General features: G+C 47.1%; 1 protein-coding gene across 1 annotated transcript in view; it reads left to right on the forward strand.

Moving 5' to 3' along the window:
* Positions 1-26,367, forward strand: part of LIN54 (lin-54 DREAM MuvB core complex component) — a 145,312-nt gene that overhangs the window by 108,070 nt on the left and 10,875 nt on the right. The window contains exons 10-13 of the mRNA XM_082243338.1: positions 797-868; positions 14,550-14,652; positions 17,228-17,365; positions 17,869-18,071. Coding sequence (XP_082099464.1) covers positions 797-868; positions 14,550-14,652; positions 17,228-17,365; positions 17,869-18,071 — 516 coding nt within the window. The remainder of the gene's footprint in view (positions 1-796; positions 869-14,549; positions 14,653-17,227; positions 17,366-17,868; positions 18,072-26,367) is intronic.

Here is a 26,367-nt window from a genome sequence, read left to right on the forward strand (position 1 = left end):
GGGCTGCATGCTCGGATAAGGGTCTGGTATGGATTTTGGGGGAGAGCCCACGCCATTTTTTCGGCGTGGGCTCTGAAGGGCCTGGTTTGGAACCTGGGGGGGGGAACCCTATGCCGTTTTTTTTTCCCCATTTTGGCGTGGAGTTCCCCCTCAAGATTCTCACAGCGCAAGTCGGATCATCCTGATCCGACTTGCGATGCGATTTCCATTCAAATCAATAGGCTCACATAGGGAACCATTGATTTTGAATGGAGGCAGAAAAAACGCTGCTAAAAGCTATGTGGCCAAACGTGCAATAACGCAAATGGAAAAAGCTACTGAAAGCACGTTTTTACAGCTGCTTTTTCCTGGCGTCAAGAAACAGCTTTGGAGCTCGTTTTTATGACGCCCAGTGTGCATGGAGCCTAAATCAAATGCGGAAGTGACAAAATACCCATCACTTCCAGTTTCTTAGACCCTAGAGATAATTGAGGACGTTCCGATCATCGCTCATCTCTATGGTCAGCTGGCAGAACCGGGAAGGAGTGGAGGGGCATTCCACCTCCTGTAAAAGCAATCCAGTGACTTATGAGATGCCAAGATTGCTTTTACATGAAAGAGCAACGCCAGCTGAAAAAAATGATACTAGGATGATGAATCAATTTGGAAGATTTTGTGTGAAAACAATGATATAGAAGTTTAAATTCCCATTGCACAGGGAGGGATTTGAAGATAAATATATTTTTGCTGTTTAGTTTAAAAGCAGGGAAATAAATAGTATATTATTTGTCATTTTTCTTGCTTTTCACCTTCATAGCATAATTTCTTCGGAGTCAACAAGTCGCCCAAGAAAGCCGTGTAATTGTACAAAATCATTGTGCCTGAAACTGTGAGTAGTTTATTCTTTGTACTCGTTTAGAAGCTGCTGATTTTCATATATTGCACATTTATGCAAACAAGATATGTATATCCTATTTTATCAAAAATAAAGTAAAAACAGGAGGGTCTGTTTATAAGGCAGAGCGTTATGCTTTACAAATGTGCTTAGTCCTTTATTTAATTTAGGATTCCAAAGGAAGTATTCAAATGGATAAAGAAATCTGTGAGGAGGTGATTCAAGTCATATGATCTGTCAGTAATGTGACTGACCTCTCAACCTATCAGATTGCTTTGCAACTTTCTGCAGAGAATATTTCAAGGGACACCTCAGTCTGTATTATATGAATGAGTCATAAATGCAAGTGCAGTGTGGATTAAACATTGCGATGTGTTATGAGATGGCAATATCCCCTCTACATTATAAATGGGGTTCAGAGTGAAATACATTTTTTTACCCTGCTGTCTCTTTAGCTAAACTGCAAAGCTCTTGGAATTGTCCTGTATTAACTGTTTGAAAAACAAAGATTATAGAGTGTGTATAAAACAGTTAGGCCCCTTTCACACGATCGAATGATACATTGCCCTCTATGGAGTGGTGGATGTAAACGGAAATGTGCCTGTTAACACCTGCCTCCATCTGATCCAATCCTCCAAAAACAGATGGATAGGGGATTTGTTCCCCTTTTGCCTAGCGGATCCGATCGGATGACAGTCGGATGTAAACAGACAGGTGGTCCCTTTACATCCAACCGCCTATAGAGGACAGAGGCTGTGTAGTTGTCCACTTTGCCTAAGCGAAGCAGAAACAGACCTGTCATCCGCCTGCTCAGCGGGGATCAGCGGACTGGGTGAAAGGGGTCCTATAGTTTTCCTATAATGATTTTCAGTTAATACACTATTGGAATAAATGCTGATCTTTTATGTCTGCCTGGAATTAAAGATTAAGTTTAAGTTTAGCTAAAAAATAAAAACATGTTTGATGGTGGGGTTTTTTTTATAGCTAAATTTAGGCTTTAAACTGAAAATCACAAACGTATCTAGATTTCTGTGTGTCAGATTAACAATTTTTCAGCAGTTATATAGTTAGAGTATCTATTCAAGTTAAGGTTAAAAGGGTAGTTTGTCCCTTAACATAGTTATTGGTAAACTTTGTTGATCTGAAAATTTGTGGCCTGCTTTTCAGAACAATTGCTTGAAAGGTGCATAGGTAAATACTTTGTTCTGGAGCCATTGGAATGTGTATGATCGCCCCATTGATAATAATGATAATAAAATGGAACTTAGCCCTTAAAATATTTTTTGTGCAGGAAGGATTTTTATTGAAAAAGGGATATACGGTCTATGTATAAGAGCCGGTTCACACTAAGGTGACACTACTCCTTACTACTTCGGGGGCGACTTGTGCATTACATTGCACCACGACTTCGGAGCGACTTGCAGGGACTTCACATAATGGAAGTCTATGCAAGTCGCTCCGAGGTCGCCCGAAGTAGTACAGGACCCTTTTTCTAAGTCGGAGCGACTTGTGTCGCTCCTATTAGAACGGGTCCTGTAGCAGTCAATGGACCGCGAGGGAGCGCGACTTGTCAGGCTGACAAGTCGCCTGACAAGTCGCGCTAATGTGAACCGGCTCTTAAACATTAGTTTTGCAGATGTGACAAACGTGACAAAAATTGCCATACTTCTATTATGTGTGGTTCTATATCATTTTTGCCATCTAGTGGCCAAAATATGCTTTTGTTTCCTGATTGAGGAAAAGCACTAGATGGTGCTGATGATAAAGGAACTAGAAATAATACAGAAAATGCAAATTTGTGTGGATGTTTGTCATATGGCACAACAAATGTTTTATACATAAACCCCTAGGCGTTTTTTCTGTATAGAATTCTTACCTTCCTTCTTGCAAGATAAATGTACACTTTTGGTATGTACACTGAGCTATACATGCAAAATAGATTTCTTAATCATATATCACAGGGCACTTTATTATTGTGAGCACTTGGGTTGTGCTGCTGCTTTCAGGTGAATGAACACTTGCCAAACAAGGCCCCACCCAACCATAACTCCTCCCAGACTAGCTAAACCTAATTGTTCTTAGGTGATGTATGTGTCTTCAGATGGACTGTTCTAATCACCCCTGCTGGAGCAGAGATGGGCTTTATCTGAACAGTAGCCTACTGCCTGCAGGTCAAGAGGGGGTGGCCTGTAATGTTGCCGGTTGGCACTGGATCCTTTGAACACAATTTCCAGGGTACAATCTGCCATGTGTCCTTGTTGTCAGAGAGCTTTACTGGTTTGGGGCAGTGATCCTCCTGAGGGGGAGTCGAGTTCCCAAGGCAAAGAAGGGCTCACCCGCCATTGGGTGAAGATCGGGCTGTCTGGCCCTGCAGCTAGACTAGAAAGTTCCTCTGATGGTGGAATATGTGGCAGTTTTCTCTTACAGTGTTCTTTGTGTTTAGGGCAACATAGGCTTAGATTTCTATGGGAAGCACTACACAGCATTAGCCGTGTTCAAATGGGACAGATTGGCATTGTGCATGTGGGTGATGATGTCACCATGTGCGACTGCACTTCTGTACAGTAGAGCTCCAGAGGTTCAACTGCTCTCAGCCTAATCCTGAGCACAGTTGTAACAGGCTACAGCACAGTGGCATAGCAAGAATTGGCACTTTTGTCTGTATTGGTGTCACTTTCCACTTAGGAGTTCTGGCTTGGTCTGACACTCCTTTTAGCTGAGAGGCAACTCCTCTGTAGGGTATTATAAACCAATGAAACCTCAGCAGACAATGTCCTTGCATAGACAAATAGATTTTGGGCTAAGGAAAATTGGGTGGGCTTCCTAATCCCTTCTATCAGGTAGGGAGGACCCCCTAAACCGTTCTCCCTGTAACGGATTCTCTAGGGGTTAGATTAGCTCTGAATACCTGCCCTTATCTGGTTCTCACTGGTTTGGAGTGCTTTGGATGCAAGCGGGAGGATGAGGCATCAGAGGATCCACAGAAAGAGTAGGAAGCTGTAGAGGATCAGGTATACTCTGTAGATGAATCTTCCTAGGAGGGATTTCAAGGTGTGAGTATGTCTCTGACAGAGATTACCACAGTGGACCTCCTGGTGGATGTGGTGCATACTAATTTGATGTTTCCACTTCTGGACTCTTTACTTTATGGTAGAGATGGTACAGGTCCTGAAAAGTTTCAATTTAGTGTTGACCCTTAGAAGTCGACTTTGGTTCCAAGACAACATCTGGAGTATTTGGGCTTGTTCCTCAAAACAGCAGTTTGGGCCTGTATGGAGGTACTGGTAGAAAGACGGTAACTGCTTTCAATTCCATCTATTCCCAGTTTTACTTCTAAGTTCTTCAACTCTGTATACTGTCAGTATAGGATAAACAACAGGAGTCCTTTGGACCTGCCCATACTCCCAAGAGCAGGTTGGCTCTGTAATGGTGAATATGCACACAGATGCTGGACAGGGAAAAGTCTTTCCTTACAATAAATTGGAAGGTCTTGGTGATAGATGCCAACCTGTTCGGCTGGGGTGGTGATGCAGAGAACCTCTTCGTTTGGACAGTATAAGTGTCAGAGTAGTGGATTTTGCCAATGAACATCCTGGAATTTCGGGTAGTTGAGTTGACTCTCTTAAACTAATCTGTCTAGCCTCAGATCTCCCTGTCAGGGTGCAGTCAGACAATGCCATGAATGTGGCTTGCATCAACCATTAAGGAAGGACAACAGGTCATGCTGCTCAGGAAGAAACAGACCTGCTGTTTTCTTGGACGAAACATGTTTCATCTGCCCCTTTGAAAAATGTCAGGTGGTCTTTCTCAAATGTCAGCAGCTGAAGCCAGGAGAATAGGTCTCCCAAGGTGTTTTCAGAGATTTGTCTGCAGTGGGGGATGCAAGATGTGGATCTCTTGGCATCCAGATTCAATGACAAACTGGACACATTTGTGTTCAGAACCTGGGTTCGTCAGCTTCTTCCTTGCTTTCTGTGCAGGATAAAGGTGGGCTGCATTCCAGTGATTCTGATCACCCCTGTTTGGCCATAAAGAACAAGTATGTTTAAATCTATTGGCAAACGAGCAGCAGGCTCTTCCAGAATGGCCAGCTTTGCTGTTGCAGGATCCGATCTTTTATCCTACTCAACGGGTGCTGGCTTTGATGGCATGATTGTTGAAGCTCAGGTCCTGAGTGATAGAGGTGTTTCACTATGAGATTTGTTTTCTGCATTCTGCAAAAAAAAAAAAAACTGTTTATCCTGCTGCTCTCTATCGCCACCTTCTGTTCATGTCCCCAACACAGCAATGAATTTTGCAGCTGTGGTGGCAACTCTGCACATGCTCAGTTTTCAGTAAGTTCATATGCTGAGCATTTTCTCCCGATCACATCTTAGCAGCTCCTGTGACTTTAGAGTCACACATGTGGGCGTATACACAGTGGTAAATGACAGCCCACTCCCTCCCTCCTCCTCCATGCCCACTAACCAGTTAAATACAATGGGGGCAGGATATTACATGTAGATTAATGGAGGCTTCACCTCTGTTATTGTAAGACACAGACTTGAGGGGCTTGAAACAGCCCGTGACTGGCAGAAACTCGCTAACACCATGTTATTTTCACAAAATAATAAATATTTAATTTCAAGAATATATTTGTATAACAATTTATTGATATTTATTATTATTTATTTTTACTCTGTATTCCAAAGGCTGTTTTTCTCTTTCGTTCATTGACGGACACAGCTCCAGAATCTTCTTGACCATTGGGTTATGCTGCCCTATACAGGAGGAGGACACTAGGCAGAAAAAAAACTTTATCACTCTTTTAGGGCAGTCCCAGGGGGTATACTCCCACTTCCTGCTATAGGCATCTATTTTTTTTTCTGCCTAGCCAGGAGTGAGGACCTAGTTTCTTTTTTTCCCTCTTTTATTTTTTTCTGTTCCTGTGAGAATTACAATCAACTGCTGGACTGGTCGACGGACTGGATATTCTAGATCCTTTTGGTCTCCCCAGTCCGGCCAGCAAGCGCGACCTGACCTCAACTCTGCGCTAGTTTGGCCGGGACATAGCCCCAGTGGACGGGGGCTGGCCGGCGAGTTAAACGTCTCGCGAGGATGCACACAACCTTATCACGGCCTGAGTAGCAGGGTGCCTCTGGCCCGCAGCACCCCCATTCCGATGGTGTGGTGGTCTTCCTGGAGTGGTGTCCACCCTGTTCCACAGTATGGTAAGTAGTGTCCCCCCTCCCCCCCTTGTGGGTTTTGGGGTGGGCGGTGGGACCCTCAGGTACCCCTCCTTCTCCCCAGCCCCTCTAGGGTCACCGTAGGTCTTCCGTACCCACTCACCCCCCCCCCCCCCCCCCTCTGGGTTGCTCTGGGTTGTTGTGTTGGGCTGGTAGGTCGCGGCTTTGCAGCCTACCGGCCGGCCAAGTGGATACCTGCAGGGAGGGGATTGGGGGGGGGGTGTCAGTGAGTGTCCTGTTGCCACCCACCTCCCCTTGGATGGGATCTGTGCAGCTGGACCTCCACCAAAAATTTAGGGGGGGGCGCTGCGCTGTGGGGTTGGTCACCTTTGTTGGATGACAGCATTCTGCCATTTTTTGTGGTGCCTCTCTGATTGCGGGGCTCCCCTGGTTTCTAGGCTGTCCGTGAAAGCAGTGGTCCTTCGGCACCTATGGCTGAAATGCTGGTCTGCGGATTAGTCTTCCAAGACAGCCTTATCTGTTCTACCCTTTTTGGGGGAATCGCCTGTTTGGATCTGACTGGATGATATCCTTAGGGGCTTACAGGGGGAAAGAGTAATCTTTTTCCACAGGCTGCCAGGAGCGAGGAGTCCCGCCACAAAGGGCGGGTACTTCCAGACCGGCAGACAAGCCCTCTTCTGCCTGTAGGGTCACCCTTACAGGTGTCTGATGTGGGGGGACATCTTCGCTTCTTTACGGACCCATGGACCTTCCTGAATGAAGACAGGTGGGTCCACAAGCTGATCTGGTCTGGCTACAAGATCGTGTTTTTGGTCTTACCCTCCAGCGAGGTCCCAGACCGCCTGCGGGTTCTCTTTGGGGTGGTACAAGTCTTTCTACCACAAGAGGTGACTGTTCCGGTTCCAAAATCGGAATGTTTTCAAGGTTTCTAGTCAAATCTGTTTACAGGAAGGAAGGCAAGGTATGTCCAATCCTGGACCTCAAGGCTTTGAATCACTTGTGCGGGTACAGAAGTCCTGATTGGGGTCCATTCGTACAGTTGTGGCATATGGTACCATCATATTACATAACATGTCAGTCATCAGCGTTTCCTTCCGCTTGCCGTGAGTGAGGAGCATCCTCGATTCATGACGTTACCTTTTGGTCTCGCTTCAGCTCCTCGGGTGTTCACTAAATTGTTGGCCCCGGTGCTAGCATTGTTGCGACAGCGGGGGATTGCGATGCTGGGGTACCTGGATGATCTTCTTCTGCGAGCAGGGTCTCTGACTGCTCTACAGGACAACCTGGAATTAACTGTGCGTACTCTGCAGGAGTTTGGTTGGTTTTTAAACTTCCAGAAGTCTGCACTGGTTCCGTCCACCAAGTTGGACTATCTGGGTCTGACTCTGGACTCGGCCTCAGCCAGGGTGTTTTCTTCTGCTGGACAAGCTCCAAAAGCTGCAGGATGCTCATCGACTTCTGTTGTCCAGCAGTCGATTGTCTCTCAGGACTTGCATGCGGGTGCTGGGCCTGATGGTGTCTACCTTCGAGGCAGTTCCGTTTACACAGTTCCACACTAGACCTCTGCAGAGGGAGAGTCTTGCCAAATGGGACAAGAGTCTCTGGACCAGCCTGGGCAAATCCTCTGGGTGGGAGGTATTTTGGGCACGAATTGTGCTCAGGGGGTCTGGACTCTGGAGGAGTCCTGACTATTAATCAACGTACTGGAACTTCGGGCGATTAGACTTTGTCTTCAGGGGTATCCGGTACGGTTTCAATCAGACAATGCCCCGGCCATGGCATATGTCGATCACCAAAGGGGCACAAAAAGTGTCCTTGCGGCTCGAGAAGTAGCCGGCATTCTAAAATGGGTGGATCGTTTCGTTCCAGCTCTCTGCCGTGCATATTCTGGGGGTGAAAAATTGGCAGGTGGATTACCTCAGTCGATAGGCCTTGAACCACGGGGAGTGGTCTCTTCATCCGGAATTGTTTCACAAGGTGTATCTCCGGTGGGGAACTTCCAAGGTGAATCTGTTTGCCTCTCGTCTCAACAGGAAGTTGCAGAGATTCGTGACAAGGTCTCAAGATCATCTAACCATGGACGCACTGGTGGCTCCTTGGGGCCAGTACCATCTGATATACGCCTTTTTCCCCTCACAAACGTCTGCCGAGACTTCTAAGGAGGATCAAGCCAGAAGGAATTCTGATCATCCTTGTGGCCTCAGACTGACCTTGTCAGTCTTGGTACGCGAATCTAGTATGGCTGGTCGCCGATGTCCCTTGGCGACTCCCTCTCAGAGAAGACCTGTTGGCCCAAGGACTGATCTTCCATCCTGCTTTACAGTCGCTGGCTTTAACAGCATGGCTGTTGAAAGCCAGGTGCTGAAGGGTAGGGGGTTGTCGGACTCTGTGAATCCAACGCTGTTAAAGGCTAGGAAATCTATCTCAAGGAAGATTTACCATTGCGTTTGGAAAGCATACATTGCTTGCTGTGAGTCTCTGGGGGTTTTCTCCCCATTCTTTTTTGGTGACTTGCATTTTGGCGTTCCTCCAAAGAGGTGTGGAACAGCGCCTGGCCCAGGGTACCATCAAGGACCAATTGGCAACGCATTCCTTGGTTGGCTTCTTTGTTCAGGGGGTTCGCCACTTGGCTCCACCTGTGCATTCTCCGTTGTCTCCGTGGGATCACAATTTGGTACTGTCGGTTCCTCAGAAACCGCCTTTTGAAAATGTTCGCAAGATTCCTCTGCTCACATTGTCCCAGAAGGTAGTCTTCTTGGTGACCATTACTTCTGCATGCAGGGTGTCCGAGCTAGCAGCCTTGTCTTGTCGTTCACCTTCTCTGGTGGTTCACAGAGATTTGGTGGTGCTTTGCCCTTGTCAGTCGTTCCTTCTTAAGGTTGTCTCTGGTTTCCATCTGAATGAAGACATTGTGTTGCCTTCCCTGTGTCCTAAGCCTAAGCATCCTAAGGAGCTTGCCTTGCATTCCCTGGAAGTGGTTCGGGAGATCAGGGTGTACCTGGCGGCAACCGAGTCATTTAGAAAAGTAATTCAGACTCACTTTTGCCCTTACAGATGGACCTTGCAAAGGGTTGGCTGCATCTGCCACGTCCATTTCCAGATGGATCAGCCAGACTGTAGTGCAGGCCTATTCGATCAAGGGTCAGGTTCCTCCTTTCCCTGGTAAGGCGCATTCTATGCAGGCGCTTAGTGCTTCCTGTTTTCGCCATCGTGTGTCAGTGATGCAGGTTTGCAAGGCGGCCACCTGGTCGTCTGTGCACACTTTCACAAAATTCTACAAAGTAGATGTGTTGGCATCTGTGGATACTGCTTTTGGCCACAAGGTTTTGCAGGCCGCTGTTTGAGAGGACTTGGTCCTCTTTGAGGGTGTGGTGTTTTTTTTTCAGGTGAGCTCCATGTTACCTGGTTGGCTAGTTTTAGCCTTTGGGAATTTTTTCTGCTGTTTTTTTTCACATCCCTCATTTTGACACTGCTTTGGGAGGTTCCCAATGGTCAAGAAGATTCTTGAGCTGTGTCGATGAACGAAAGACAAAATTGGATTTCTGTCTTACCGTAAAATCCTTTTCTCTGATGTTCATTGACGGACACAGCACCCACCCCTCTATTGAGTTGGGTTATTTTTCTTTTGACACTGCTTGCAACAAAACAATGCCTATAGCAGGAAGTGGGAGTATACCCCCTGGGGCTGCCCCATAGGCGTGGTAAAGCTTTTTCCTGCCTAGTGTCCTACTCCTATAAGGGGCAGCATAACCCAATGGTCAAGAAGATTCTGGAGCTGTGTCAGTCTATGAACATCAGAGAAATGGATTTTACGGCAAGACAAAAATCCAATTTTCTTTTTTTTTTTTTTAAACGTGATCAGCATCATGTTTCCCTGTAGACAGGCTGGGAAAGAGCGGGGTCACGTGACAGCTGTATATCAATTAGGCAAAAGGTACTTTGACTTTTTTTTTTTTTTCATTGAAATAACTCTAGTGCCATCATCCACATACAAAAATAGAAGGGACCGTGTAAATTAAACAGTATGTGCTTTGTATCACTTTCAAGTGGATCTTAAGTCTCAAGGTTTTTGAGCTTCATGCATTCTATGCATGAAGGTTGAAAACCTTCCCTGTGCAGCAGCCCCCACCCCCCCCCCCCCCCCAATACTTACCTGAGCCTGATCTTTCTCCAGTGATGTGCATTGGAGCCTTGACTCTGCTGGGTCTCTCCCTCCTCATTGGCTGAGATACCAGCGGAACCCTTTGGCTCCCTCCGCTGTCATTCACAGCCAATGAAGAGAGCGAGGCAGCTGGGGCCGAGTGTGAATGAACACGAAGAGCAGCGGATCGGGAACACGCCTGCTCAGGTGCCCCCATTGCAAGTGCCTTGCTCTGGGGGCGCTTGGCAGGAGGGAGGAGCCAGGAGCGCCGGCGAGGAACCCAAGAAGGGGAAGACCGGGGCTGCTCTGTGCAAAACAACTGCACAGAGCAGGTAAGTATGACATGTTTGTTATTTAAAAAACAAATCTTGCCTTTATCATCACTTTAAGTACCATTAAGGGGCAGGTTTCAGGCTTGTCACGTGGGATTTTTTTTTATCTTTGTGGCCTCCTTTGTCCCGCAAGACCTTAATTTACTCTTGTCTTTTTTTGCAGACTTCTCCTTTTGAGCCTCTCCAGGAAATTTCCTTGTTGTTTCTTACACACAAGGTTTTCCTTTTGATTGCATTGAAATTTCACTTAGGGTTGCACTGATACCGGTATCTACATCAGTGCCAACACAGAGTATTTGCAGGAGTACTTGTGCAAATTCTCCAATACCTGAAACCGATGCAATGCATTTTGAGCCCCTACAAAATGAATCGGCTCAAATCGCACTGCAAAGAATTGCATGCGATTTGAACAGGAATGCAGTGCGCTTCCTGTCTGAATTGCATGCAATTTATGGCATTTCTTCTGTGTGAACCCAGTATAGAAAGACAGGGAAGCTCCATTGAAATGCAGCAATAGGCAAACAGTCTATTAAAAAAATGTTATAACCACTCACATGTAAAAAGTAAATTCTTGTAATATGCCAAATCCAAATTTGCACGGTCTTAGTGTCCACCAATGATGGGAAAACCATGGCTGTGTGTGGTGCTATGGGGGCTGGAGGAGATGTAGGAAGTTTCGGGACCCCTGTAAACAAGCTTGGAGTACACAAGTGGGTATAGGGCTGAAGTGATGTCAGCTTGAAAGCAGACTGCCTACACATTTCCTCCAACCCTGTGAGCACCTCAAGTGGCTGTGGTTTTCCATCATCAGGGACATTATGACAGTGCAGATTGGGATTTGACATGCAAGATATGTACTTTTTGTACATACAGTATCTCACAAAAGTGAGTACACCCCTCACATTTTAGTAAATATTTTATTATATCTTTTCATGGGACAACACTGAAGAAATGACACTTTGCTACAATGTAAAGTAGTGAGTGTACAGCTTGTATAACAGTGTAAATGTGCTGTCCCCTCAAAATAACTCAACAGGAGTCGAAACAATTGGCAACAAAAGTGAGTACACCCCTAAGTGAAAATTTCCAAATTGGGCCCCATGTGTCAATATTGTGTATTGCCACCATTTTTTTCCAGCACTACCTTAACCCTCTTGGGCATGGAGTTCCCCAGAGCTTCACAGGTTGCCACTGGAGTCCTCTTCTACTCCTCCATAAGGACATCATGAAGCTGGTGGATGTCCCCACAGATGCTCAATAGGGTTTAGGTCTGGAGACATGCTTGGCAAGTCCATCACCTTTACCCTCAGCTTCTTTAGCAAGGCAGTGGTTGTCTTGGAGGTGTGTTTGGGGTCATTATCATGTTGGAACACTGCCCTGCGGCCCAGTCTCTGAAGGGAGGGGATTATGCTCTACTTCAGTATGTCACAGTACATGTTGCCATTCATGGTTCCCTCAATGAACTGTAGCTCCCCAGTGCCGGCAGCACTCATAGAGCTACAGACCATGACACTCTCACCACCATGCTTGACTGTAGGCAAGACACACTTCTTTGTACTCCTCACCTGGTTGCCACCACACACTCTTAACCCCATCTGAACCAAATAAGTTTATCTTGGTCTCATCAGACCACAGGACATGGTTCCAGTAATCCATGTCCTTAGTCTGCTTGTCTTCAGAAAACGGTTTGTGGGCTTTCTTTTGCATCATCTTTAGAAGAGTCTTCCTTTTGGGACGACAACCATGCAGATCAATTTGATGCAGTGTGCGGCGTATGGTCTGAGCACTGACATGCTGATCTCCTACCCCTTCAACCTCTTTAGCAATGCTGTCATACGTCTATTTTCCCAAAACAACGTCTGAAAATGACACGTGCACTTAACTTCTTTGGTCGACCATGGCGAGGCCTGTTCTGAGTGGAACCTGTCCTGGTAAACCGCTGTATGGTATTAGCCACCGTGCTGCAGCTTATTTTCAGGGTCTTGGCAATCTTCTTATAGCTTAGGCCATCTTTATGTAGAGCAACAATTCTTTTTTTCAGATCTTCAGAGAGTTCATGAGGTGACATGTTGAACTTCCAGTGACACCAGTATGAGAGAATGAGAGTGATAACACCAAATTTAACACATCTGCTCCCCATTCACACCTTGTGTAACACTAACGAGTCACATGACACCAGGGAGGGAAAATGGCTAATTGGGCCCAATTTGGACATTTTCACTTAGGGGTGTACTCCCTTTTGTTGCCTGCGGTTTAGACATTAATGGCTGTGTGTTGAGTTAGTCTGAGGGGACAGCACATTTACACTGTTGTACAAGCTGTACACTCACTACTGTACATTGTAGCAAAGTGTCATTTCTTCAGTGCTGTCACATGAAAAGATAAAATAAAATATTTACAAAATTGTGAGGGGTGTACTCACTTTTGTGAGATACTGTATATCATTTTTAATGAACTGCCCTTGCTGCAATTAGATGGTGCTTCTGTGTCTTTCTTCACTGGGTTCACACAAGAGCAATGGGAGGAAACTGCATGCAATTTGGACAGGAGTCACACTGCATTTCTGTTCAAATTGCATGTGATTCTTTGCAGTGCGATTTGAGCCCATTCATTTTGTATGGGCTCATATTTCACTGCAAAGGTATCTAGTACTCTGTATCAGCGAGCACTTGACCAAAAGTATGGCTATTCGTACTTGGCAGTAAAGAACCGATCTCAGTGCAACCCTACTCCCACTCATACGGTATCAGAATTGACTGCGCTTTTCTGTTAGGAACCTGGTTCTTCCCCAGGATAAGGTAGCATTGAGCCTTGGTCCTCTTTTTTTTTACCTAAGTTGGTTTCTTTGTTCTACCTGAAGCAGGACATTGTGTCCTACTTTTGTTGTAATCTTAAGCATCCTGAGAAGGTGCTTCGCTCTTTGGATGTATTTCAAGCTATTTGAATTAATCTAACTATACAGCTTTGTTTTAGCAGTCTGAGTCCCCGTTTGTTCTTAGCCCCGGTTCACACTTATGCGAGTTCGGGGTTCGCATGTAATGTCGGAGCGCACTGCTCCTTCATTACATGCGATTGGCTGTGCGGTGCGAGTTTAGCCATACACTTTGTATGGCTAAATTCGCACCGCACCCGCAGCAAACACGCACAGGACCCTTTTTTGCAGCCGCATCAGGATCGGATCGCACAGCGGTTCACACTTGTGTGATCCGATCCTGTGCGAACTGTAAGATCGCACTGCGATATGCGATCAAACTGGGGGTGTCGTTAAGATTACATTGACACCCCCAGTGTATCGCATATGGCAGTGTGAACTGCCGGGGGTGCGTGTGCGATGCGGGAACAGGCTGCGGATTCGCAGCCTTCCCGCATCGCATAAGTGTGAACCGGACCTTAAGGTCCTCACAAGGGTTAGGCTCCCTCTCAATCTACTATTTCTGGGTGGATTCATCATCTTTTTTTTCAGGCCTATTATTATTATTATTATGGTATTATGGGCAAGATTCCCCCTTTTCCTGCAAAAACTCATTACACCAGGAGTGTCAGTGCTTCCTGGGAAATGCAGCATAAAGCTTCTGTTGTTCAGGTTTGTTAAGTTTATACCTGTTGTTCCGTTCACTCATTTACAAGTTCTACTAGATTGATGATCATGCTTTTGCCAATGCTACCGCAGTTTTGAGTGAAAGATCTTGTAGGCAGCTTTATAGTGGTGTTCTCCCCTATACTGTTTTTGGCATGTTGGCCTTGTTGCAGTATTGTTCACCCCTCATGTTGAGTGCTTTGGGACATCCCAAGTAGTCATGAATATGAAACGTCCTTTTTCCTGTGATGTACAATTAAGAAGTGGGGATTTTTGGTAACTAACAGGATGACCAATCACATGTGGGGATTGTTTGATGCAGGACACAACTGTGCTAGTTTTTCAGCATGCATTGCACGTTTTGTGATCTTTTGGGGATAAAGTACAATTAAATAACATTTAGACTTTGGATTTTTTAATTCATTTTTATATATTTTAGCTATTGTGACTGCTTTGCAAATGGAGAGTTTTGCAACAACTGCAACTGTACAAATTGCTACAATAACCTAGAACATGAAAATGAAAGACAAAAAGCAATCAAGGTGAGAACAGTGGAATTTGTTAGTTATTTTAGATGTATGGATAAATAATCTTTTTTGTATTGATTTAAAACAAAAGAGGCATGGTGTAACTTTAAGGCTCCATGCACACAGGGCGTCATAAAAACGTGCTCCAAAGCTGTTTACTTGACGCCGGGAAACAGCAGCTGTAAAAACGTGCTTTCAGTAGCTTTTTCAATTAGCATTATTGCACGTTTGGCCACAGTGGCTGTTAGCAGCGTTTTTTCTGCCTCCATTCAAAATCAATGGTTCCCTATGGGAGCCTATTGATTTGAATGGAAGTCGCACCGCAGGTCGGATCCTGGTGATCCGACTTGCGGCGCAACTTGCGCTGTGAGAATCTTGAGGGGGAACTCCACACCAAAATGGGGAAAAAAAACGGCGTGGGGTTCCCCCCAGGTTCCAGACCAGGCCCTTCGGGTCTGGTATGGAATTTGAGGGTAGCCCCACGCCGAAAAAACGGCGTGGGGTCCCCCCCAAAATCCATACCAGACCCTTATCCAAGCATGCAGCCCGGCACACCAGGAAAGGGAAGGGGACGAGCGAGCGGCCCCACCCCCCCTGGATCATACCAGGCCACACGCCCTCAACATGGGGGGGTGTGGGTGCTTTGGGGCAGGGGGGGCTCTGCACCCCCCACCTCAAAGCACCTTGCCCCCATGTTGATGAGGACAAGGGCCTCATCCCCACAACCCTGGCCAGTGGTTGTGGGGGTCTGCGGGCAGGGGGCTCATCGGAATCTGGAAGCCCCCTTTAACAAGGGGGCCCCCCAGATCCCGGACCCCCTCCCTATGGGTATGGGGTACACTGTACCCCTACTCATTCACCACATAAAAGGCAGTGTATGGAAATAACGACAGGAGACGTTTTGGAAAGTTTATTAAAAATCTTCATCCGGCTCTTCGGGGTCTTCTCCTCTCCGGGGGGCTTCTGCTCTTTTGCTGTCCGCCCTTCTGCTGTCCTCTCTTCTTGTCTTCTCCTCTCCGGGGGTCTTCTGCTGTTTGCTCCTCTCCGGGGTCTTCTGCTCTTTTGCTGTCCGCCCTTCTGCTGTCCTCTCTTCTTGTCTTCTCCTCTCCGGTCTTCTGCTCTTTTGCTGTCGGCTGTCGGCTCTTCTTCTTCCTCCGGTCCTCCTCCGACGACGTCTCCGGCGATTATGCTGGTCTCTGGTCTCTGCAGCTTATTAAATAGCCATTAGGGGCGTGGCCGCCAGATGACGTCATCGGAGACCACGCCCCCTTGTGTCACATGTGACGTCAGCAGAAGGGCGGACAGCAAAAGAGCAGAAGACCCCGGAGAGGAGCGGACAGCAGAAGACCCCCGGAGAGGAGAAGACAAGCAGAGAGGACAGCAGAAGGGCGGACAGCAAAAGAGCAGAAGACCCCGGAGAGGAGCGGACAGCAGAAGACCCCCGGAGAGGAGAAGACCCCGAAGAGTCGGATGAAGATTTTTAATAAACTTTCCAAAATGTCTCCTGTCGTTATTTCCATACACTGCCTTTTATGTGGGGAATGAGTAGGGGTACAGTGTACCCCATACCCATTCACATAGGGAGGGGGTCCGGGATCTGGGGGGCCCCCTTGTTAAAGGGGGCTTCCAGATTCCGATGAGCCCCCTGCCCGCAGACCCCCACAACCACCGGCCAGGGTTGTGGGGATGAGGCCCTTGTGCTCATCAACATGGGGGCAAGGTGCTTTGAGGTGGGGGTGCAGAGCCCCCCCCCCTGCCCCAAAGCACCCACACCCCCCCATGTTGAGGGCGTGTGGCCTGGTATGATCCGGGGGGGGGTGGGGCCGCTCGCTCGTCCCCTCCCCTTTCCTGGTGTGCCGGGCTGCATGCTTGGATAAGGGTCTGGTATGGATTTTGGGGGGGACCCCACGCCGTTTTTTCGGCATGGGGCTACCCTCAAATTCCATACCAGACCCGAAGGGCCTGGTTTGGAACCTGGGGGGGAACCCCACGCCGTTTTTTTTCCCCATTTTGGCGTGGAGTTCCCCCTCAAGATTCTCGCAGCGCAAGTCGCGCCGCAAGTCGGATCACCCTGATCCGACCTGCGGTGCGACTTCCATTCAAATCAATAGGCTCCCATAGGGAACCATTGATTTTGAATTGAAGAAAAAAAAAACGTATAATGTGGCTTAACGCACGTTAAGCCACGTTATTCAGCCTTTAGCAGCGTCAGACGTTTTTACAGCCTGACGCTGCAGCCCCCGAACGCACAGTTCCTGGGTTTTTTTTGGAGCTGTAAAACGCCTATGCCACTTGCAGCTCCTAAAAGCTCTATGTGTGCATGAGGCCATAGAATAACATGGATGGGCGTTCTGCAGCTGCAAAAAAAAACGTCTGACGCTGCTAACAGCAGCTCCAAAAACGTCCAGTGTGCATGAGGCCTAAGGCAGCAGCATTGCTGATAAATGTTTTGCATATTATTATTTTTGATTTATTGCACCCTTATGTTTTTCTTTATATGTATATATATATATATATATATATATATATATATTTATATTTATTTCTCATGCCTTTTACAGCCTCTTTCCATTTCCCACTCTGTTTCTAGGCCTGTCTAGATAGAAATCCTGAAGCTTTCAAACCAAAAATTGGTAAAGGAAAGGAAGGAGAGTCTGATAGAAGACACAGCAAAGGATGCAACTGTAAACGTTCTGGTTGTTTAAAAAACTACTGTGAATGCTACGAGGTAAGGTTGATTTCCTGAATATAGGGAGTAATCTGAACTAAGATTACGGCCTTGAAGATCTAGTTTAGATCTAAAACATACAAACTGTATTTTTGCAGTGTGTAGGTTTCCTTCTATTGGGATGTGGGGAGCGGCCGAGATTCCAACCATGTATAGGCAGGCTGATTGTAACCAAGTTGATTGGTCAGCATGACAGCCGGGTGACTTTTATTTGAAAAATGAGAAGTCTGCATTGGCAACCTCCATGTTTTCCTCAGAAAGGTTTACTTTAATTGTTGTTTCAATTATACTTAACATTAGCCACAGCTCTTTTACTAAAATATGTTATCGTTCAGGATTGTAGAAGTTAATAGAATTACATTGCCCTTCTGCTGTTGGAAATTCCTTTCCCAGTGCATTTATTTAAATTTTAATTTAATGATTTTAACACTTCAGTAATTCAATGACTGATTCAATTGCTGTTTACTTGCTATCTCTCTTATGTCTGTTCATTTTTCCCACAGGCTAAAATCATGTGCTCCTCAATATGTAAGTGCATAGGTTGCAAAAATTTTGAAGAGAGCCCAGAACGCAAGACATTAATGCATCTGGCAGATGCAGCAGAAGTGAGAGTACAGCAGCAAACTGCAGCCAAAACGAAGCTCTCCTCACAGATCTCTGATTTGCTCACAAGGCCTGCACCATCACTGACAAGTGGTGGGGGAAAGTACGTGGATTATTTTACCATTTATATCTTTTGAATTTCAAGATTATATGGCGCATGTAAAATAAAATCACAGTGGTTTTAAAATTCCGTTGCACATGCAGTGATATGTACAGTCCTTAGATGTAAACTGTTCTAAGGATTTTGAAAAAAATGTGCACGAAATAGACTGGAATGCAATGTGTATACACATCTGGCGTAGAGAGTTGGCAGGCAGATTTCCTCAGCTGGCAGTGCCTGGACCTAGAGGTGTTTCAAGGCCTATGTCCTGGGTGAGGGACACAAACTGTGGACCTTCTAGCCTGCAGGTTCAACAGCAAACCTGGTCAGGTTTGTCTTCAGGTAAAGGGATCTTCAAACAGAAGCAGAGGATGCCCTGGTGTCTCTATAGGATCAGTACAGCCTGATCTGTGTATTAAGATGTTAGGAATTCTGGTGATCCTTATTGTCCTGGACTGGCCCAAGCAGTTGTGGGTACAGCAGCTTGGTAAGACCAGACCATCTGTGGGCACTGAGAGATTGGCAGGATCTTCTGTCCCTAGGGGTTTTGCCATTCTCCTTTGTCGCTGGCTTTATTAGGGTTGCTGTTGAAGCCCAGGTTCTGAAGGACAGGGCTTCACTGAATCTGTGATTCCTACAACGCTCGAAAGCTAAGAAGTCTAGTTTCTAGAATAAAATCATGCAACTTACTGCTCCTTTGAAACACATACTCAGGCTCTATCCATATTTCAGCATTGTGGACAACGGTAATGTGTAAACTTAGTAAGACCAATGAAAACATTTGCACTCCTCTTCCTCTTTAAACTCTACGTATAAATAAAAGTCCTGCTATTGTGTACCAGAAATATGGGATGATACACAAAAGTCTAAAGTCAATTCTCCAGATATACAAAGGTTACACTATGTATGGACTCTGTAACCTGCAGTTAACACTGCTGTATGGAGTTTACAAAAAGTCTCACATAAGTGTCATCCACAAGTATCAAATAGTCTATTTATTCCAGCAGTGTATGGATTAGGCAATACCTTCAAACAGCCTTTCCAGTTATATTGGAGGAACTACAAATCTCAGGGAGTTCAGAAACTGATCAGCCAATGCAGAATGTATATCTTCAGCGCTCAACAGGCACTCTAAAACCCGTATTTAATACTGCTACTTTGGAATTCACAATATGAAACTAACATAAGTGTCCTCCAAACCTATCAACCAGTCTATTCATGTATTAAGCATTAGTACTCTAAAACAGCATTCCCAGTCTCTGCATTCCTTGCTGGGATTTGTAGTTCCTCCAATTTACCTTAACTGCCAACACAGAATGTGCACTCTTAGCATCACGCAAGTCCATAGGCATTCTGGCTTTCCTCAGTGCCACCAACATTAAAAGGGAAAGGCACCTCTCTTGAAGATGGATTCCTTTTTTTTTTAATCCCCGATGGACCCTTAAATGTGGCACTGGCTTTTCGTTCCATCTTCTGTAGGTGGCTCAAACAGACCATTATTTAAGCATATGGTCTTAAGGATCGGGTTCCACCTTTTCCTGTCAAGGTGCTCTCTATTGGATATTTGAACTCTTGTTGGGTTTTTTTTGGCATCAAGCAACTCTTTTCCAGATTTGCAAGGCTGCCACCTATCTTCTGATCTCCAAGTTCAACCGGGTGGATGGTTCAGCCCCATCTGATGCCAGCTTCAGGGGTGCAGTCCTTTTAGGTTGCTCTTTTGAGCTGCAAGCTGTCCCCAGTGACCTGTTTATCATTTCATTGCTGTGTTGCCCATCCCTCAGTTGGACTGCTTTCTGACGTGCCGAAGGTTAAAAAATTCATGTGACCCACAGTGAAGAAGAAAGAAAATAGTACTTTTGTACTAACAATAAAATCCTGTACTTGGAGTGCATGGAGGTCCCAGCTGTCTGTGTTTTTGATCATGCTCCTGGTATTTCTTCACAACAAAACTGAGGTATTCCGGTAATAGAAGGGGTTATCATGGGCTGGCTTACAGTTTCTGTTTACAAGTGTCTAAAGCTCCTGTAGGTGTCAGTAAAATTTAAAAAAAAAGTTTAAAGACTTCCTGTGTCCCTCAATAGACTCCAAGAAAAGGATGTTACTTTGAATACAAAACTTATCTCTCTTTCGTTCATTGACGGACACAGCTCCTAATCTTCTTAACCATTGGGTTATACTGCCCCTACAGGAGTAGAACACTAGGCAGAAAAAAAGTTTGGCTACCCATATAGGCAGTCCCAGGGGGTATACTCCCTCTCTCTGCTATAGGTACTCAATTTTATTACAAGCAGTGTCAGAAGAATTACAACTCCACAGAGGGTTGGGTGCGGTGTCCGTCTTTGAACATCAGTTTTTTTCTGCCTAGTCAGGAGTAAGGACCTAGTTCCTTGCTGGGATCTCTGATGGTGGCAATTGTTCTTTTTAGATAGAATTTTTTTTCCCTGTGAGATCTACAGTCAACTTCTGGACTAGGCAACGGCTGGATAATCTGAATCCAGTGGTCACACCAGTCTGGGCAGCGTGCGTGCGCAGACCTCAGCTCTGCGCTAGGTCGGCTGTGAGATAGCCCCTCACGGGGCTGGCCTGTGAGTTAAACGCCTCGCGAGGTTGCATACGACAGGGTCTCGGCCCAAGTTGCAGCGTTCCTCCTGGCCCACAGCCCCCCCATTTCAATGGAGAGGGGTTCTGTCTGGAACGGTGCCCATCTGGTCCCTGGTATGATGAGTAGCTGTCCCCTCCTTGGGACGATTGGACCCCTGGGTTCCCCTCCTTTCCGTCAGGCACCTCCCTCATGTGGTGTCCCCCTCCCCCCCCCCCCCCCACTTATGCTGGGGCTGTGTGGTGGTCTGGTCCACCTCTTGGCGTGGAGGCAGGGCGCTATGCTGGCAATGGGGGTATGTGCTGCTGGCGACCAGGTGATCGGCTGGGGGGGGGGCTGTACCTGTGTACCTGGTGGGGGCTCCTGCCTGGGCCTGTTATTGAGGCCTTGGAATCCCTCCTGGTGCCGTGCAGGGCTGACATTTTGTTGTAGCCTTGTGCTGCAATACACAGCGGCCATGTTTGTGTAGTCTGGCGGATGGCGGTGGTTTGCCATAGAAAACAGCGACGGCCACGTCTGTTGAGCCTTCTGGGTGGCATTTTCGGCAGTAGGAGCCCCTCCTCATCCCCTGGTGCTGTCTCCTGGATCCTTTCGTTTCCTTAACGCTGCTCGTGCAATGCAGATTATCCTGGTGGCTGCGGTGTCTGATTTCTGCGGGGTGGTGAGTCAGATAAGGTTCTCTCCCTCTCTGCTGAGGATCGATTGGTGCTCTGTGACTGGCAACCGGGTGGTGCTGCCAGAGTGATGCGGGGGTGTCCCTTACCAGTGTTTTACACTTTTTTGTGGGGTCACCCTGGGGACTTGGGAAGTCTTTGGAGCACATCTCCCCACCTGATCCCCTCTCTGAGGCTGTGGGGCCCTCTGGGTCCCATCCATCCATCGATGCACTGACGGCGGTCCTGGAGTCCTTTGTGTGCCAGGTGGAGGTGGCTTTTGGGCGACGCGCTGGCAAAAAGCGCCCCCCGCCTTCCCCTACCTCATCTGTCTCATCAGATTCTGAATCTGATTCGGCCTCCACAGACATGGGTCACCTTTCTGGGTCTGCGACCATGTACCCTGAATCCTCAGATAATGAGGAGGATTCCGCCACATCTGCAACCACACACGAAAAGGCTCTGGTGGACGCACTGATTGTATCTGTGCTTGAGACCTTATAGATGGAGGACGCAGCTGTGACAAAGGTGCAGGTTCCTTTTTTCACTCACAAGCCATTCGGAGCGGCAAAGGTGTTCTCTTTTCCCTCCTATTTTTACAGAAGTTACTAAAGAGTGGGGAAGACTAAAGCATCCCCTTGGGGTCCCTAAGCGATTTTCTAGGCGATACCCCTATGAGGAGTCCCTCCTTAAGAAGTGGACTTTTCCGCCGGTGGTGGACTCTCCGGTTTCCAGATTAAATAAGGGAACCATGATTCCGGTTAAAAAGTCCCTGGGCCTTTAAGGACCCAGCTGACAGGAAGGCGGAGGCTTTGGCCCGCAATATGTACACCCTGGCTTGTTCATGACTGAAGCCGATATTCACCATTGCCCTGGTATCACAGACTCTGACCGAATGGGCTAAACTTTTGCGCTGTGACCTGGAGGGGGAGTAGCTCCACCCTGCCTTTGCTGAGCTGGCGGACCATCTGGTCCAGGGGTTGCAGTTTATCTGTGATGTCTCTTCGGATGCTGCTCCCCTAGTGGCTCAAGTCTTTGTTTTGGCAGTGGTCCTTTGGCGTGTCTTTTGGCTCAAATGCTGGTCTGCTGACTGATCTTCCCTTTCAAGGAGATCGCTTGTTTGGTGCTACCCCGGATGACATCATTAAAGGTCTCACAGGGGGGAAGAATAACTTTCTTCTGCAGGCTACTAAGGGCAAGGACCCTCCTTCTTGGCTCATAAGAAGTTTTTTCATCCCTCAGGTGTCGAATGACAGGGGATCAAAGCCTTTTGGGGCCTCCTCTGGAGGATCCAAGCAAACTTGGTCTGGCAAGTCAAGAGTGTGCTTCTCCAGACGCGCAGCCAAGGCCCCTTCAGCATTAAGGTGCACCCTCACCCGTATCTGGGTGGGTGTCAGGACTCTGGAGGCGAGCCTGACGTGCAGAGGGTAGCCTCTAGCTCACCGAGGGATGGAGCACAGACGAGTCACCCAGGCAGTAGACGCAGGCTAACCCGAGGTGCGGAATCTAAGTGCCAACCGGTCTTCACCAGAGCCTCAGATGGTGAGGTTGGATTTTGCTGCGTGTATAGCACCAGGTCGCGGTTCTCGGGGTTGCCCTGCCAGGAGGTGAACAGGTCCGGATCTGGTGGCAGATAAACAGACAAGGATAAGGCAAAAGAGAGGTCACAAACAAGCCGAGGTGAGGGACAAGCCAGGAGGTCAAACAGGAATCAAACTGGATACAACAGGTTTCAGGTTCAGGAACACAGGAGAAGCTTCAGATCAGACAGCAAAGACACTGTGCTTCTGAGGTGCTTAAATAAGGCAGCCTATTGCCAATTAATGAAATTAGTCTGAGCTAGGTTAACCCTTAGGTGGCAGATTCATGACAGCACTTTAGTGTGCACAGGGAGCGTTCCTGACATTGCCCCCCCTTAAGGGCAACCTCCGGGTGCCCAATAGGTTTCACTTTTGTGGGTGACTGCGAAAGAAAGCCTGGATAAGTTCCATAGCGTGGATGTTTCGTTCAGGCTCCCAAGAGTTTTCTTCTGGACCATAACCCTTCCACTTGACAAGGTACTGTAACAGGTTTCCTCTCTTCCGGCAGTCCACAATAGCTTCTACTTCATATTCCACATCTCCATCAACGATTACAGGTTCGGGTGGCTCTGAACTCCTACCAGGGAAGGTATTGGGAACTGCAGGCTTTAACAAGGAGACGTGAAATACTGGGTGAATGCGGAGTGAATTGGGTAAAAATAACTCATAGGAAACTTCATTAAGTTTCCTCTTGACCGGAAAGGGTCCAATAAACCTGGGAGCCAATTTTTTAGATGGACAGGCTAAATGGAGGTTAGTTGTGGACAACCAAACCTGGTCACCTGGTTGAAGAATTAATTCTCCCCTTCTTCTTCTATCAAAGATCTTCTTAGATGCCGTTTGTGCCTTAAGTATGGCTTCTTGCAGTAATTTGCTGTTGCGAGCAAAGAAATTAATAGTGTCCTGTACTGCAGGGACTCCAGAGTCAGACGGGATATCGGGCAAGAAGGATGGGTGGAAGCCGTAGTTTGAGAAGAATGGAGATTGTCCAGTAACAGAATGTTTAGCATTATTATAGGCAAACTCTGCGAATGGCAGCAAGGCCACCCAATCGTCTTGAACAAAGGTGGTAAAACACCGAATGTACTGTTCCAAGGTCTGGTTGGTCCTCTCGGTCTGCCCATTAGTCTGTGGGTGGTAAGCAGAAGACAAGGATAATTCAATCTTCAACAGACTGCATAATGCTTTCCAGAAGCGTGAGGTGAACTGCACCCCTCTGTCAGAGACAATATTAGCAGGTACCCGTGAAGCCTAACAATCTCTCTTTTATGAAGACTTCTGCGGTTTCCTTGACAGAGGGAGTACCCCTGAGGGGCAAAAATTGGGGCATTTTAGACAATCGATCCACAACAACAAAAATGGCAGAGCATCCCTTAGAAGGAGGAAGTTCCACAATAAAATCCATGGCAATCATCCTCCACGGTCTATCAGGAACTGGAAGTGGTCTAAGGAGACCCCATGACTTACTTCTCGCGGGCTTGCTTCGGGAACACACAGCACAGGAAGACACGTAGTTCCTACAACTTTTTTCCAGGTCAGGCCACCAGAATGTACTCTGCAGCAAGTCAAGGGTCTTACGGACTCCAAAGTGACCTGCCAAGGGATGGTCATGACAAGAACCCAGAACCGACATTCGGACATCTTCTGGAACGAAGATCTTGTCCCCAAACCATAGCAAACCGTCCTTAGGTACCAGAGAAATTTCAGGAAGACAGGGAATACTCACAGAAGCCTGTTTAATATGAGCCATCAGATTAGTTAATGGAATAAGAAAGTTACCTTCAGACAGGATGGTGTCAGGTACAGGAATTTCCTTCGGGTCATCGAACATGCGGGAGAGTGCGTCCGGTTTGACGTTCTTGGAACCAGGTCGGTAAGTAATATGAAATGCGAACCTTGAAAAGAACAGAGCCCACCGTGCCTGGCGTGGTCTCAGCCGTTTAGCAGATCTCAAGTATTCAAGGTTCTTGTGGTCGGTGAAGATAAGGATGGGATGTGCTGCCACTTCGAGTAAATATCGCCACTCCTCGAGTGCCACCTTGATGGCCAAAAGTTCACGATCGCCCACATCATAGTTTCTCTCCGCTGGAGAGAGTTTGCGGGAAAAGAAGGCTACAGGGTGTACCAAGTCTTTAACTCCCTGTCTTTGGGAGATAACAGCCCCTACAGCCACTTCTGAGGCGTCTACCTCAAGGAGGTAAGGTAAGGTGGGATCAGGGTGTCTCAGGATGGGAGCAGTAGTAAACAGATTTTTCAGGACTGAGAAGGCGGTCTGGGCTTCAGGGGACCAATGGAAGCGAATGTTCTGCTTGGTAAGCTGTGTGATAGGGAAGATGATGGTAGAGAACCCCTTAATGAATCTCCTGTAAAAATTTGCACATCCAACAAAGCGCTGCACCCCCTTTTTGTCAGATGGAGCCGGCCAATCCAGGATAGCTGAAACTTTTTGAGGATCCATCCTAACTCCTTCGGTGGATATGATCAGGCCCAAGAACTGGATGCTTTGCTGTTCAAATTCACATTTCTCGGCCTTAGCATAGAGTCCATGTTGGCGGAGGCGGCCGAGAACGTTCCTGACGTGCTCCCGATGCTGGTCCAGAGATGCAGAAAAGATTAATATATCGTCTAAATAGACAATTACGAAGGTGTCAAGCCAGTCTCTGAAGATGTCGTTTACAAAATGCTGGAATGTAGCCGGGGCGTTGCAGAGACCGAAGGGCATCACCAGGTACTCGAAATGCCCAAACCTGGTACGGAACGCCGTTTTCTACTCGTCCCCTTCGCGGATACGAACCAAATTGTAGGCCCCACGTAAGTCTAATTTGGTAAACAAGACAGCAGACCTTAATCTCTGAAAGAGTTCTGGAACCAAGGGGAGAGGATATCGGTTTTCAACCGTGACTTTATTCAACTCTCGGTAATCCACACAAGGACGGAGAGAGTGATCCTTTTTTTCTACAAAAAAGATTCCTGCTCCTGCTGGTGAAGTAGATGGACGGATGAAACCCTTCTTTAAGCTTTCGTCCACGTATTCCTTAAGAACCTCCAACTCCCGTTCGGATAGTGGGTAGATACGACCAAACGGAATCTCGGCCCCTGGAAGCAGCTCTATAGGGCAGTCATAAGGACGATGAGGGGGAAGGGTCTCAGCCCCACGTTTGCTGAAAACGTCCAGAAAATTATGATAAGCCTCAGGCACAACAGAGCATAAATCTGGATCAGATTCTAGGCACAGCAAGGCTCTGGAGGAGCTGAGTGAGTCAGGCAGGCAGGAATTCAAGCAGTAGGTAGACGGGAACTTGAGGACTCCAGAGGTCCAGTCGATTTGGGGGTTGTGTGCCTTCAACCAAGGTAGCCCCAAGATGACTGGAAACAAGGGGGACGCAATAGCGTCTAGGCTTATTAGTTCCTTATGGTCACAAGAGGAGATCATGAGGAGAGGAGGAGTCTCCTGGGTTACAGGTCCG

This window comes from Pelophylax lessonae (genome assembly GCF_965119305.1).
Source record: "Pelophylax lessonae genome assembly, chromosome: 1".
Lineage (NCBI taxonomy): Eukaryota > Metazoa > Chordata > Amphibia > Anura > Ranidae > Pelophylax > Pelophylax lessonae.